The sequence below is a fragment of the Mustela nivalis genome (genome assembly GCF_964662115.1).
Source record: "Mustela nivalis genome assembly, chromosome: 20".
Lineage (NCBI taxonomy): Eukaryota > Metazoa > Chordata > Mammalia > Carnivora > Mustelidae > Mustela > Mustela nivalis.
This window is the reverse complement of record NC_139039.1, coordinates 25,485,663-25,502,024: the sequence shown is the minus strand read 5'-3', so window position 1 is coordinate 25,502,024 and position 16,362 is coordinate 25,485,663. Positions and strand designations below refer to the sequence as shown.

The window sequence follows — 16,362 nt, the reverse complement described above, 5'->3', positions numbered from 1 at the left end:
GACACCTAACCCACTGAGCCACCCAGACGCCCCCTAATGTAGTACAGTTCAGAAAATCAGAAATAAAAGAAGTTAAGGCATGCTAGGAACAAACTCAGTTGTAAGTAAAGCCAGCAAAAACACAATTCCAGAAAAATACAGGTCTGGAGCTATTTAAAAGAGGGGGAAATAATTTATGACAACCTTAAATTACCAAGGAAAATCCAAAATGTTCTATTATATTCTAAGAAAGTACAAAAGCATATGGCTTATTTAATACTTTCACCAAAATAAATAAAACAAATGTCGGTTCTTTCTGAGATAATCTTCAGTTATCTGGAATATTTATTTTACAAGATATGTTCTCTTCTCTGGGAGTGCCAGAAAATTAGGAGGCCTGTAATAAAAAAAGAGCTCCCTAATCTTCACCCAGAGTAAGGATAACATAGGCTTATATGGAAGAAAGATGACTTTGAATTTCCCACCAATTTTATAAACCATAAAGTCACCCGAGAAGTAAAAGCTACACATCACTTCACAGTACTGTGCACGGCTACTTGTGAAATCTGACTGCTGAATTAAAGTTACCTGAAACTTAGGAACGGATCTTGTCACATTCAATATACATATTCTAGGGTTTACTCTAGGAATCTGGATGATTTTGACAATACCCCTAAAATCCTGTTAGATCAAACACTAAGAAACTATGACCTACACTTTCTAAAGTATATAATAAAATTATATAATTAGAAAATTTGGGATAAGATTCATGTCTGATAAAAGAGAACAGTACTTTTCTCTGTTCACGTTGTACCACACAGATTTTTTTTTAACCTTTAACTATTTGAAATGTTGGCAAAAAGCAAAATGCTCTAATAATGAATGGTGATAAATATACAATAAAACATACAGTCATAAAAAAGATCTGAAGCTTTAAAAACAGGTACAACCTTGACTTTAGACTATCAACAGTCTTTTTCTAATCAACAAAATCATCTATGGCTTTTTTGGAAAGGGTTAGGTAAAAAATCTACTTCCCCAGGTTACCAATCCTTTCATCATGGCACAAAATCACAGGGCTTCACTAACATTTATTACTATGGTTTCAATTCTATTTTGGGAGTAAAACTCTTACAAGACTGACATTAATGACTCATGCCATCCTTGTTTTAGATCACATTATTAAAACGAGTAATGCACTTCAGTTCCTAAGGTGCGTTGTATATTTTCATTTCAAAAACACCCACAAACTAAAATAGATATTTAAAATCTTTATTGTTTCATCATCAAAAGTTTTCTTTCCATAGAAGAATGGCAATGCAGGATCAGTGCATGTTCTATGGAAAAGTCATACCTCAAACAACTAACTAGAAGTCAGAGACAGCACTATGTCGAGCTAGTGTGCAAGATGGAAGACACAATGCTGCCAATGCAATCAGTACACAGAAAGAATATGCAGCTATTAGAAAAAGAGTCTATGGCCAAGTGAATAGAACAGTAGCAGTGCACTGCACTGATATTCTAGAACAGAAAATGGGGGAGGGGCAGAGGATGTATTTCCCACAAAAACAAAAACAACAAAAAAAAAAACAAACAAAAAAAGCAATCAAGTAGATCCCAGGCACTAAGTTCCCAACCGCATGACCGGCTACGTCACGCGTACTTGTACCTTCCTCTTTAGGTCTCTGTCATTGTAACACTGCAAGTCGTGTCCAGCCTACTGTCTAAGTGGGATGGCCACATGCAGATCCTTCTTTCTGCTTCCCATCTCACAGCTAAAGTCACAACTTGGGTCTGGCAATAAAACCTGTGGCCTTCGCGCATCTTTCGTAAGAAGCTAAACAAACCCAAAATCTGTTCCCATTTTCTTGAGAAATAAACTTTATAAAACAACAAAAGGTAGCTGTCATGATCACTCAGTTTTGTCTGAAGGCAAAATCATCTTCCTGTCATTAAACTGAACAAACATACAAATATCCTCAACAACATACTGTCAGACCAACTCGAACATTTTCATAACTAGATCTCGAAAAAGGTACTGGTAATTGTTGAGATGTAAATGACCACTACGATTTGATCATGCCTGGTTACCAGGGATTTTTTTGGTCAGGTTTGTGTTTGAAGCTGCTATACAGCTGGATTTGGCTACTTTGCATTAATTCACACAATAAATGCCATTTAAAAGGAAACAGCGTATCTATCATGATGAAATAAAAATCCAAAAAAGTTGAGAGGTATACAAGAAACTTGTCTTAAATATTTTTAAATTACATATGATATAATCTTAGAGAATAAGAACTACAATTACCATGGTCTAAATCTTAAATTGTTAATGCATCACTTCTCTGCAAGAGTAACAAGTCACTTGTTAATCACATCAAGGCCTTGCGGGACAGGGGGCGCTCGGCATGTATGGCATAGCAATTACTTTCCAAGTGAGATAAATATCTCTAATTTAAAGTGTTATTAAACTATATTTGAAAAGTTATTTTACTTAATATATACAATGTATAAAATTAAGTTAAAAGGAAGAAGCAGGGAAAGGTTTTTCTGGTCTAGATGACGCAAACATACAACTTTCCCTTATCAGTAGTATAGTTCCGTATGTCCATTTCGCCCATGGTAAAATAGGAAAGGCTGATAGAAGATCAAACGTTTCACTTATAGATAGAAAGAGGATTCAAAAAGTGGAATTTCAATGTCATTTCTTCCCACAATGCAACTCACTCTACTTTATAATAAACATAAATAAAAACCATCTCAAAAACCTGGTTTTACACGCTTACCTTTAACAATAAATTCTTCCAACAACTGAGAAGAAAAGCACTCCTTTGCAGCAATTCCATAAAATAATTTTCAATTCACAAAACACCTGTTTCCTGGCAAAACCAGCAACCCTTACGGAGGGCACAGGCATTAACACTTGGGCCCTCTGAGGTATAAATGCAGCTATATTTGCACTGAGTATACAGTCTATAAGGTATGCCAACAGTCTGCATGTTTGCATAATATTGGGAGTGATGTCATCCTGACTGATTGAAAACTTTTTTGAACTTTTTGCAATGGAGGTTAAATAATTTTAAGATAAAAGATGTCCTTTAGCCCAATAATAGCCAGCAGAAATCTAATTTCTAACCAATGCAAATGGTTGTTACATTTGAAAAATGCTTCACATTGCATACTGATTAAAAAAAAAATAACTAAACAGGAACACATAAGTATTTAAATTCAGCAGGACACCACAAAAAGCATACTAGAGATAAGTGTGAAATCAGTCAAGCTTTTCCAAAAAGAGAAAATCCTTTTAATCCTTCAGCAAGTCTCTGTGAAAATAGTATGCTTACAATGAAAGTGAGAAGGGAGCACCTAGGATACCCCCAGGAGGCTTGCTGTACCACTCAGCATTCCTGCCCCAGCTCGTGTGCGCGTGGATGGCCAACAAATGACAAGAAGTCCACTTGACAATAGTTCAGTAATTCCTTTCACCACTGCTGCCAGCTGAAGTCATCATTGCTTCCAAAGACCAAGAAAAAGCCCAGTATAGTTGCAAAGATGACTGTGTTTCCTGTGAGAACAAGTGCACAAGCTCCCCACTCAATCTAGGGAAATAAGATAGATAAACACTTCGTTAACAGACGCATGAAAAACAAAAGGAGAATGAAAAGCAAATGAAGACTCTAGTTGTAAGCCAATCACACTCTAAAACAAATACAATTTGTAATAATAACTTTCACTCTACTGCACACTTAATGGTCTTTCAATACTGTTTTTAATTTGCTTCCTTCAAAAAGACAGAAAGTCACGAAGATAATTATTCAACAGTCAGACTTCTGGACTCTGAGGAGGCAGCACAGACTTCTACAACTTTCTGTTTATAAAGCAATTCACTCCAACTCTTCTTCAGTGAATCTAAAATTGTATCTAGAGAGCCGATTAAAATACTGAAGAAGAAACACACTCGTGAACATTCTTTTACAGGGGTGAGGGGGAGAACCGCCCTCTGCATATGGAAGAGTGGCCAGCCCCGGGCTTCTCCACCTCCTCAGTGTCGGAGGAGTGACTCCGACCGGTGCGTCTGGGAAGACAAGTGTATGGAGCCCAGCGCCCCAAGGTCTCCTCAGGCCTGCGGCCTGTGGTTGGTAAGCACTGGGTGAGCTGACGGGCCTGGTTCTGAGCGTGAGGTACTGGGGAGCCAGCTGCTGTCACAGACCCCAGCCACGCTCTCCGGTATCATTTGTATCAGTTAACAGTAAAAGTAAGATTATCTCTATCCTCTAGAATCTTATGTCCCTTATCCCGTTTTCATATAATTTCACAAAATCTTTTCCTGAGACAATTTTAACACAGTCTAATGTAAAATTGTTGACAGAAGAATAGATCCACTTACCAGATGTGCTCTGGCAAATACGATAGGGAGCCCAAAAGCTGAGACAACAATGCCTGTCGTAAGAAATATGGCAAGTTCCTTACAAGCGTTACTCATAGCATCTGTGTCATCCACTAATCTTCTCGCTATGCAGTATGGAATAGGTGAAAGGATGTAAAAAAACAGAACAAAGAGAGGCCAGTATTGGCTAGAAAAAAAAAATAAGTTAATGTAGTTTTCACTACCTATGTCATTTTCCTAGACAATAATATATGTTTTTTTAAAAATCAAGCCAAATATTACAAGGTACAAAACATGATACAGTTTAAAAATAAACAATAACCTGAACACTAAAAAGAGAAACATTTAAAGTCACAGTATTTCTAAAGTCAACTATGACACAATGATTAAATATTTCTTATATTAAAAGAAAATGCTTTATAAATTAAAGCATTTGGAATCAAGGCCCAAAATTAAAAACATTTTTTATTTTAGATTATAAATAAAGAAAGCATATGGAAAATAGAAATAGTAACACAGTCATTTTTTAAACTCAAGATTCATTGCTCTTGACTTCTAATGAATAACAGCCTTCTTAGGGTAAAGCTGGAACATCCCCAAACTCTCGTTAGGTCACTGTGAACTCCCCAGATACTGAAGTCAAAATGTAGAAAACAAACTGAAAGTAATACTGAAGACTTTCAGTCAGAATATTGGAAATAAATGGCTTTTAATGTACAGTCTAGCTATTGTTCTGTGCCAATGTCATTTCCTGGTTGGATACTACAACTATGGTTATGTAAGACAGGGCAACTGAAGAAAGCCTGTGTGAAGGGTTCAGGGGACCTCTCTGTACTATTTTTGCAGCTTTTTGATAGCACACAATCATTTCAACATAAAAAGTTAAAAAAACACAAAAGCACAAAAAGTGAAAACTCGAAGCTAACATATCTCCCCTGCCTTCTCCTTCCATTCTCCTAATAACCTTCTTGTGGAACCTTCTGTATTTCCAGACAGATAAATTTTAACAACATGAACCATTGCACTTTTCTATTTAACAATGTATTGTGAACACCTTGAGATATGAGCACTTATAGTTCCTCCTCATTCTTCTTAACACTGCCTGCTACTTCCACTGATGGACATTCCAGAGTTTAACCGTTTCTCCTTTGACAGGCCTCTAGGATGCCTTCAGGTGTTTGTTTACTGTTATAAACAAGGCTGCTGAGAATATCCATACTCTTCCCTCACTACACATATCTTGGCCAACACCTGCCAGTAGATTTATATGAGAAATTCTAAGTGGAAGGACTAGTTCAAGGAATATATACATTTCGAGAGCCACAAGCAAACTGGCCTCCAAGACGACTGCCCATAGCTATTCTTCACCCCACTGCACAGGACAGTGCCTGTCTGCCCATAGCTTTTATCTCTGCCAAAGGACTTCATTTAATTTTGAGAGAGGTTGAGTATAATTTCATGTGATCAGTAATTTACAGTTCTTTTTTGGTATCTGTTTTGCATTTTTCTATTTAGTTGCCTGTATTTTTCTTACTAACCTATCCTTTTGATTTTTAATATTTCTTTCTATCCAATGGAAAGTAACTGCTTACATGACTTTTTTTCATAGTCGACTGTCTCTTGATTCTGCTTCTGGTGTTTTTTGTGCTTAAAGGACAATTTAAATTTCCTTGTGTTTAATTTTATCAACAGGCACTCAAAACTGAGCAGTAATGCAATAACCAAAAGTGTTCTCGTACTTTGAAAAAGGTTTGTCCTTGGTAAATGAACACTGAAGCTTCCATTCAAAAAATTTTTAAAGCTTTAAAAGTAGAAAAATTTTACCCTTAAACATCCAAAAAGACAAAAATTTTACATACTTGTATATTGGAAGGGCACATCCAAGCATCAAAAACATCAGCCCAATTGCTCCTCCAAAGGACAAACTAATCAAAGCTGCAAAGTAAATAGAGTCAAATACAAGTATTAGTTAAACTAAATATTATTTTTATTAATATTAGTATTGGCAGTTTGAACATTACCTGTGACCCCAGAAGCAAAAAGCAAAACACAACACACAAAAAACAAATGCATTAAAAGGGAGTTATCTATAGTCTCAGAATAAGTTTTTTGTGTCGTCTTCAAGACAAAATAAGGCAACACTGATTTTCAAAACCCTGACCCAGAGTGAGCACACCACCACATTCCCTCATTACTGGCTCTGTTTTCCAGTGAGTAGTCTAGCCTGCCAGATCAATACTGCTCTTCCAGTCATTAGTGTTACACTTACTGCACAGATCATCATAGTTTGAAAAGGAGGATGTGGAGAAACTATGCATTCTTAGCTTTACTGGACTTCAGAACTTTATCCTGTGGGAAAGTCTATCATGATCAGCTCCTGCTTCTTGCACATACACCCCCAATCTACTCAAAACTGGTAAGAAAAGAGTGTCCAAGGACATCTGGTGTTAATAATTTTAATCAACTCATTGTGATATAGATCTTTGAATAGTTTACAAAACTATAGTTGGGTTTCCTCCCATAACTGTTTATACATTGGAAAATGTGCAGGATAATGGTACAAATCCTTCTTTGGTATCACTATTTTATATTATCACAAGCAACAGATGCATTCTACAGGTAAAACATAGTTTTTAGAATTGTACACACACATATACAAAGCATTATATTTTGTAAAGTTTTTCAAATATATTAGTAGAAACAACTTTATTCAATAGGCATAGTTAATCAATGGCCTAGAATTAAGCAAAGATATAAATGATCAATTTATCTGAATTCTATATAACCTGTATTTCTACAACTGCAGTGGCTAAGAGAATTACTTAGGTGTTTTTTGTTTTAAATGATGCAGTCCATTAACCTTCAGAGAAATATTAAAATTCACAAGGGTTGTAGAAGGTGTAAAAGTTACCAAGAGAAAAGTTAACACATACAAACCAGAATTAACAGTAAAGGGGTTAAATCCTGCCTAGTACTACTCATAGACTTCTCTGGATTAAAATGGTCATAATCAAGGACACCTACTCACATGGTAGTGGTTTTCACTTAGCTCACTGATGTAGGTCATGTCGACCCTGAACACATTTATTTGGTTCTCAATGCCATTCCATTTTCAGTGACAGAAAAAAGAAAAGAAATTGCACTTTTCATTTTATAGCAGATTAACTTCAAGTTTACAATGGAAGGCAACTCAATACCGAGCTTACCATGTGTTTGGCTCACAGGTCCTCAAAACCCGGCCTGATACACCCATACCAGCCTATGACCCCATCCTCTCTGCACTCAGTTACACTGCCCTTTTTCTTCCTGGAAATCGGCAGGCTCCCTCACCCACATGGCCCTTGTACATGTTGTCCCTCCTACCTCAGACACTTTCTCATTCATTCGTTTCATTCAAGAAATATTTATTCAAGAAATATTTACTGGGAACCAAACTGGAGATACGTTAATAAACCAGACGAGGCCCTTCCACACACATGGAGCTTGCATTCTCATTCCATTTCCTTCCTCCTTCTGCCAAGTGTCCTTTAGATCTTGGCTCAATCAGTTCTTCCTCCCTTAAGTTTTTTCAAACTTCTTGCTAGACCAATTCCCCCTATTACATTCATTCATTCAACAAATATCTATTGAGCACCTAGTATGTGTCACACATTGTTCTTGATACCAGAGATAAAACAATGAAAAAAAATCAAAGCTCTTGCTCTCACGAATCCTATAGTCTAGCAGGGAACAAAATCATAAAAAACAAGCTAACAAAGTTAGCAAATGAATGTTAAGTGTTCTGAAAAAAATCAGGTAGAGTAAGAGGATGTGCGCGCTATCCTAGACAGAGTGGCCTGGGAAGGCATCTCTGATGAGGTGACATCTGAGCGGAGATTTGTATGAAATGAGAGAGTGAATCAATGTGGGTATCAGAGGGGAGCATTCCAGGCAGAGGGCCAGGCATGTGCAGCCCCCCCCCCACTATATACATCCCCTTTAGTCAGTTATCATAGCTGTAATTTTATAAGATTTAAAATTGGTTTTCCTTTTATTTATTTATTTATTTATTTATTTTTAAAAGATTTATTTATTTAACAGAGAGAGAGAGACAGGGAGGGAGAAGCAGGCTTCCCGCTGAGCATGGAGCCGGATGAGGGGCTTGATCCCAGAACCCTGGCATCATGACCTGAGCTGAAGGCAGAAACTTAATGACTGAGCCACCCAGGCGCCCCTTTTTAAAATAAAGACTTTATTTATTTTAGAGAGAAAGGGAGAAAGTATGCAGGAAGGGGAGTAAGGAGCAGAGGCAGGGGGGCTGCAGACTCCGTCCTGACCACAGAGCCCACAGTGGGGCTCAATTCCATGACCCTGAGATTATGACCTGAAGCCAAATCAAGAGTCAGATGCTTAGCCAACTGAGCCAGCCAGGCGCCTCTGTATCTATTTCCCTAATGAGCTGTCTGGTCCACCACAGCAGGGAAAAAGTTTTTCTGTTGTTGATGCTCACACCCCAGCTCTTAACACTAATAAATATCTGTAGAATGAGTTAAAGATTTTTTTTTTTAAATTTATTTGACAGAGAGAGAAATCACAAGCAGACAGAGAGGCAGGCAGAGAGAGAGAGGGGAAGCAGGCTCCCCGCTGAGCAGAGAGCCCGACGCGGGACTCGATCCTAGGACTCTGGGATCACGACCAGAGCCGAAGGCAGGCGCCCAACCCACTGAGCCACTCAGGCTGAGTTAAAAAACAAAACAAAACAAAAAAAAAACAACCCAGGGGGAGGAAAAAAAAGGGACAGAAGGGAAGAAGAGAGGAAGATCATGACAAAGTAGCACTACTACTAGCCACTTAACTAGCTGTCTACATAATCATGTCTGAGTGTCAATTCTTTCTTCTATAAAATAAGACTAATGCAAATAATTCTCTGAACACTAAAGATACTTGTTATAAGACACCCTGAAGAAGTAAACAGCCAGCTCTACTTAAAAATTTTTTTATGTAACTGTATAATTAACATACAGTGTTAACATTAGTTTCAGGGAACCATCTCCACTTTTTGAATGTAAATACTATATAGTAACAACTTATTTATTCAGAAGTCATTTATCCAGAATATAGTTTAGAATCCCGGAGGAAACTAGGGTCACTAGAGCAAAACATACGTTACAAAGCCCAGACGTTAAAGCTATCATTTTTCATAAACAGACCCTTAGGCCCTTATTCAGTCGTTATTTATTCATTTTGTGATAAATTGTATGTGAATTTCAGCAGAATAAAAAATTAGAGCCACGTATGTTCATTTATACATATTTTGGTCCATAGCAATTCACTTAGCCAGAACAAAATTAAGTGAGAAATAACTTCCCTACCCAGAAATGATCACCATTACCTGTAACTTGTAACATGAAATTTTAAATTTGAAGATCTTGTTTCACACATTGAAACACATGAGGCATAGGAGGCAGAAGTGCACATAAGCAAGATCTGTCCTCTGACAAGAGAAAGGAGACCAAACAAAACAAAACAAAACAAAACACCCAACCTTAAAAAAAAACCAGACAGAAAAATCTCAAAAAGCATACCCATTTGTGGTAATCTTGGCCAAAAGAAAAGTAGCTTTAGGGCCTAATGGTCTCTGTGGGTAACTCTTTCATGACAGAGAACAATTATTTATGTTCCTATCAAAAAAGAAAATCTAAATTCTCTAAGTACACTCTTAGAGAGTTAATAAAAGAAGATCTCATTTTTAAAAAATTAAAAATGAAAACAAGGTAAGATTTAAGTATCAAAAAATAACTTTAAGTGATATCTTACCTCTAATCGCACTGGATTAACCCCAATGGGGTTAAACACATTGCTCAGAAGTGTTCTCAAAACTTGTAAAGTTTCTCCAGTCTTATGAAATCAGCAACTAGGCTGATTTATATACAAATTTCATCATTTGTGTATAAATGGTTGTCCCAGATGATACATCAACAAGACAAAAATTTATACTGTAATTGTGTGATGAAACATTTGGAGGGCAAAACTTAGATGAGTCTGGTTTCTACTCCCAAAGCCTCTAGGCGAGGGATGGAACAGCCCAATTACCTAAACTCTCCAGAGACAGGGTGCTGATTCTGTGACTACAAAGAGATTGGCGTGGCAGGGACCAGTTCCCTACCTTGGGAGTTATCAGAAAAATCCAATACATAACCAAATAATAGGCAAATGGCTTAAGAATTAAGTAATGGTCTCCAATTATAGCAACACTGCTGCCTGATGCAGAGATAGGCCCATGAAAGAAAATGTCCTGATAAACAGTCATAACAATCAGAAAATCTCACTGAAACCAAAAGTCTAAGTACAATTCCGTCGGAGATACTTTCACCTGGTTAATATTTTCCTAAATTGAAGAAGGAAATTTCAGTTATTATTTTTTTTTTTTTTTAAGGGAGGAGATTTCTGTTGATGACACTGAAGAAATGGGGAAGGACTGCGAAACTGGCAGCATCCTGAAAAACCACAGCATTCTCCCCTAACTGCCTTTCCGCACAAAGATTTAAGAAGGTCTATCACAGTTCAAAAAGAGATTAAAAATGATCTTTGTCGCTCATCTAATGACAAAGTTTTACATCAGAAGTTAAATGTTTTCAGACATCAAACCAGTAAAAATGTGACTCTGGGAAAGCAGCTCAATCAAAGTTGTCCTAAAGGAAACAAATTAAACAGGGGGAAAAAAAATTGCTATTAAAGTTCTTCACCTCCTGCTTGTCTGTCCCTTCTACAAAGCCGCAGGGCAGGAAATCAATGTAATTCGTGGCCAAAAAGTTGAAAACGCTGTCAACGGTGTTTCCTTCTAATCAGTAACAAAACTACGAAACAATGTGGCAAAAACACAACCTTCCTTCTTTCTAAAGGAAACAGACGAATAAACGAGCCATTTCCCATTAAGTTTTAACACTATTTTCTGTAACGAACCCAACTAAAAGCCTCAGCGCGCAACTGTGGAGAACAGGGGCACATCGGGGTCGCTTACAGGGTCTAACCCTATGTGACAAACACCACAAATCAAAACGCATCAGTTTTCGAAGCCTGTGAAGCTTGGAGGACTGGTCCTGAGAGGGATGGCCACTCTCGGGATGTGAGGACCAAGGTTTCTGAAAGAACCGTCCCTAAGTCCCTCCGGGGCGTTCCGGAGGGACTCGGTTTGGCTCAGCCCCCGAAGACCGCACTAGTGCCTCCAAGAGGGAAATGACACTGATTTCCGTAACGGGCATCTCCAGGGCCCTCAAGCCCCTCAAGATCACTCTCTGCTCGCCCGTCTCTCGGATGCAAACTCCTGCAGAACATGTGTGCTGGCCCGAGGCGCTGCGGGACTCTCGCAGACCAGGGACCGCTTCGTTCTTTCTACGGGGGCCGATGGGTGGGAGAGAGGCTGCCGACATCAGCAGAAAGCAGGGGCTGACGGAGAAGCCGCCCGCCCCGCGGGCCCACCCCGGAGCGCCGCGCCCAGCTGGGCTCTCAGGCTGCGAGGGCGGAGGCGGGGGTCGGGGGGCGGGAGGCAGCCGCCAGCTTAGAGACCTCCGTGGCGGGAGCCCGGGCCGGGGAGGCGGCGTGCGGGGGCTGCCAGGGACCCCTCCCCCTCTCGCACGCGGCCACCCAGCCCTCGGGCGCCCGACGCCCCAGGCCCACCTTTGATGCCGGCCATGGCGGTGACGTCGCTCCTGGCTCCGGGACCCTGGGCGGCTGCGGGGGCGGCGGCGGCGGCGGCGGCGGCCGGGAGACCGGAGACGCGCGGCGGCGGCGGCGGCGGCCAGACAACACCCGGAAGTGCGCGACGCAGCACTTCCGCCGGCGACTCGCGCTCGCGCGGGGGCGCGGGGGGCGCGCCGGGCTGGGGGCGGTAGGACCGACCCCTTTTTTCCCTGCCATGCGGCTGTGCAGATCGCCGCCCTCGCAGGCTTGGCGTTCTCGCCTCGGTTCGGTTCCCATTTTCCCCTCAGGCTCGGGGAAGCTCCACTCCCGATCCCCCATCGCGGATCCTGCAACCTCCTACATTCTTGGAGGATAAGGGAGCGGAGGACCGCCGTCCTTTGGGAGGCACGCTCTGATGTCTTTGGAGGGTAGTATTCTGGTCTCTAGAGCGCACCCTTTGCTCCCTCCTCCCCAGCCTTCTAATAGAAGTCAGGCCACTTAGGTCGTTGATTTCCGACCCAACTAGGGTTCTGGTCAGTCCCACCTCCAGAGATAAGGAGCTGCGGGACCCAGGAAATACAAAATAAACATTTTAACACAAATCCGACCTCCTGGGAGTCTCAGAATCGCAGGGTTTAGTTTAGTTCTGTTTTTGTTTTTTATTTTGTTTTGTAGTCCAGGGCTAGGGGAATAAAAGGGAGAAAGCAGAAGGACAAATACATCTACTTAAGTCATTCTTCAAATGTATTCAAGATTTACTATGTTTGGGGAATAGAGCTAGATACTGGGGTGAGCAAAAATGAGGTGTGGTTTGGGGGCGCCTGGGTGGCTCAGTGGGTTAAAGCCTCTGCCTTCAGCTCAGGTCATGGTCTCAGGGTCCTGGGATTGAGACCTCCATGGGCTCTGCTCAGCAGGGAGCCTACTTCCCCCCCCCCCCCTCTGCCTCTCTGCCTACCTCTGCCTACTTGTGATCTCTGTCTGTCAAATAAAATCTTTAAAAAAAGAAAAACTAGGTGTGGTTTCTGCCCTGAAGGAGCTTGCAGATTGGTGAGACACAGGCACACACACAAATATAAAAATGTACCAGTGATAATTGTTAGGAAGATGGGTAGATAGTCCTTGACAGCCTTTGATTTATACCAGAGAGATTTCCCCAAGGGAGGGACAACTGAAGGATGAAGGGGTGTGTAAGTAGAAGACAAAAGAGAAAAACCATTATGAGGAAGAGAGATTGTGTTGGGGGTGGAGGTGGGGGAAGTGGTTGGTTGATGAGCTTGGGAGGCAAAGGGCCCCAGGAGCTTGGTCTGTTGGGAGAGAAGAGAGAAGGCAAGTGGGATTGCTCCAGGCTAGGGTAGGTTAGCAGAGTCCTATATTATATTTTTTAACAACTTCCGAGTAATGAGAATCTTTCAAAGGGTTTTAAAAAGATACAGGTGGAGGTGCTTGACATAAGATTTGAATTTTTCAATCTTTTCAGTCACCAGATTAAAATAAACTGGCATGTAAAACTTGGTTGAATGGTTAGATATTTCCAAAATACTTGTAAATGAGAGGTACTGAGAGCTGAAAGTATTGTCCTATCCTGCTTCTCTCCATTACTTTCAGGGTTGAATTACAATTTTTTTAAAAAGCAAGTCACTTGAGGCTTAATGTCCCCAATAAATCTATAGATATTTTGTGGAGGAGTAGAATTTTTTTTCTGTTCAAGTTAGTGCAAAAAATTCTGATGTCTTCTGAATCATGAAGAGTTTCCATTTAAGGACTGTAGTAGTGAAAACACAAGGCGAACTTGAACATATGCTATAGAAATGTTGTTTAAGATGGTCTGTGAACCACTGGCTACTTTCTTTAAAATGAAGCAGATGTATGCATCCTCCTCCCCAACCAACTCGAAAGGAGTAGGTGAAATTCTTGGAAAAGTAGATGATTCTGTGACTCCACAAATAGTCACCATTAACACCTTTCTTGTTTTGTTCCACAGTATCTATCCTTGAAACCAGGATGGATGAGGGAACCTAACAGAAATAACTGATCACTGGTGGTGGTACTGGTAGTGGCGAAAGTGATAGGTTCTTATCTCTTAGACTCATAGCTTGGCTCCTGGGGCTGGGGAGGGGAAATCACATTTTAGGAAGCCTTTTGGAGCTTCCACAAGTCCCTATAGCTGAGTTAAATGCTAGTCCTCAAATTTCCTCTTGTGAATACAAATGGGCTGGACATTGCGGAACTTTCGTGGGCAGAGCCCAGGAATCAGAAATTTTATCAAGCACCCTGAAGACTTCCTATTCAAACGAGAGCTTGACAATAATTGTCTGAAAAAGGTAGGATGTGAGGAATTACCTTCATTAGTTTGCCCAGTGATTCTTAAGCATTAGTTACTGTTATATCCTTTAAATGTTCTCTAAGTATTCTTACAGAATAGTTAGTGTTACCTTATGTAGTTTCGAAACTTACTCAGATAGCTTCTTATCTTCCAGAGTTAACTCACAAGGATGGGGATGGGGTGGGAGGAAGAGAGCTGTCGTCTATTGAGTAGCTGGTATGTGTCTAGTGCTTTAAACATCTCATTTCATCCTCTCCATCGTTTTGTAAATTTGGAATTACTAATTCTTACGGGTCAAGTCAGAGACACTTTAGGGAAGCTTTAGCTTTGGTTATTTTTTTTTTCAAAAAGTTATTATGGAAAAATTAAATACGTAAAAAGGAATCAGGATAGTATCAGGAATCCCATGTACCATCAACTACCTTCAAAACTTAACACACGTTCAATGGTGTTTTGTCTATACTTCTCGTCTTCTTTCCCCTACCTCCCATATTATTTTCCCCCAAATTATTTTGAAGAAAATTCCAGACATAATTTCTTCTCTAATATTTTAGTATGTTTCTAAAAGAACCATTAAAAATTACATAACCATAGTACTTTTATGAAACCTAAAAAACAGTTCTTTAACATAATATATTTAGTCAGTCTTCAAATTTCCAATTGTCTCATAAATGTCATTTATTTTCTAGTTTGTTTGACTCAGGACCCGAATCAGGTCCACACATTCCTATTAATGTGCTTCAGGGATGATTTAAGAAGCTGCCTCTTGTTATTTAGAACTCAGCTCAAATGGTAGTTTCCAGAACCCTTCATGGACATCCCATTTATCATAGCATTTCAGTTTATATTATGCTGTTTTCTTCTTCTTTTTTAAAAATTGAAGTGTAGGGGCAGCAGGGTGGCTCCGTCAGGTAAGCAACTGGCTCTTGGTTTCAGTTCAGGTCATGATCCCAGGGTCTGGGGATCGAGCCCCGTATCGGGCTCTATGCTCAGTGGGGAGCCTGCTTCCTCCTCTCTCTCTGCCTGCCTCTCTGCCTACTTGTGCTGTCTGTCAAATAAATAAATAAAATCTTAAAAAAAAAAAAGAATCTGGTTGTATATGTGTGTGTATTACTCTGTTTTGTTCTTGAATGGGCTTATTATCTGAACTATATTATTCGTTGGCTGTCTATCCCACCAGAATGTAAGTTAGTATAACCTTTGATGTTTTGTTCACCACTGTCTAAAACTGGCAAATGATGTGATCTTGAGTTACAGCAATTCTCTTGTTATGGTAATTAATGGCCTTTACATTGCCAATTCCAAAGGCAGCTTTTGGATTCAATGTTTCAACAACAGTGGACACTGTTGATCATTCTCTTTCTCTCAAGCACTATATTGCTTCCTTCCTGGCTTTTCTCATATCTCGCCAGAGGTTACTTTTCAGACTCCTTCTAAGATCTTCTTCTGCCCAGAATTCAAATAATAGCGTTCTCTTAGTTAACTTAGTTCTGGGCCTCCTTCATTGCTGTATCTAAATTCTCTCCCTATGCATTGTACCTTTTTCTGTGGCATTAAATAGCGTCTTCATTTTGATAACGTAACTACCAAGTTTACCTTAGCTTTGAAATGCAGACTTGTATATCCAAGTATCTGTTGGACATGTGTATCTGGACTATTAGTCACTGCAAACTTAACATGTGGAGAACAGAATTTTCTATTATTTTTTTTCCCATTTTGCTTGGTCCCTCTCCAAGCCCCCACTGCTCAGCTTCCTCTTTTTGTGCTTTTCCCCTAAATTACCTTGCTTCAGTTATATTGGACTTGATTGCCTCTCCTATCCCCTGAATTTTGTTTTATTCACTACTGTATCCCCAGTGCCTAGAACAGTGCCTAGCAGGTACTGTTAGCTACTGGCGGATGCTGAGTATATATATAGTTATTGGCTGAATTGATGAATGACTGTTCCTCAAAACACATGGCCAGGACTTGTGCACCCACTGTTCCCCAGGCTGTGGAGGATCTTCCCCTGATT

The 16,362-nt window shown here is 40.0% G+C and overlaps 1 protein-coding gene across 3 annotated transcripts; it reads right to left on the bottom strand.

Moving 5' to 3' along the window:
• Positions 1 to 1,237: 1,237 nt before the first annotated feature.
• Positions 1,238 to 13,028, bottom strand: LEPROTL1 (leptin receptor overlapping transcript like 1). 3 transcript variants are annotated; one of them, XR_014306727.1, is made up of 4 exons: positions 12,023 to 13,028; positions 6,226 to 6,301; positions 4,367 to 4,419; positions 1,238 to 3,578 (listed from the first exon to the last, which is right to left on the bottom strand). XR_014306727.1 is itself a non-coding variant. In XM_082715512.1 (4 exons), the coding sequence occupies exons 1-4, from the start codon at positions 12,036 to 12,038 to the stop codon at positions 3,462 to 3,464; spliced, it is 396 nt and encodes a 131-aa protein (XP_082571638.1). In that variant the 5' UTR covers positions 12,039 to 12,280; the 3' UTR covers positions 1,238 to 3,461. The 3 variants fall into 3 exon arrangements, 2 of the variants coding, with proteins under 2 accessions (XP_082571638.1, XP_082571637.1); XM_082715512.1 differs by having other exon boundaries at positions 4,367 to 4,553; positions 12,023 to 12,280; XM_082715511.1 differs by lacking the exon at positions 12,023 to 13,028 and adding an exon at positions 6,636 to 6,743 and having other exon boundaries at positions 4,367 to 4,553.
• Positions 13,029 to 16,362: the final 3,334 nt, after the last annotated feature.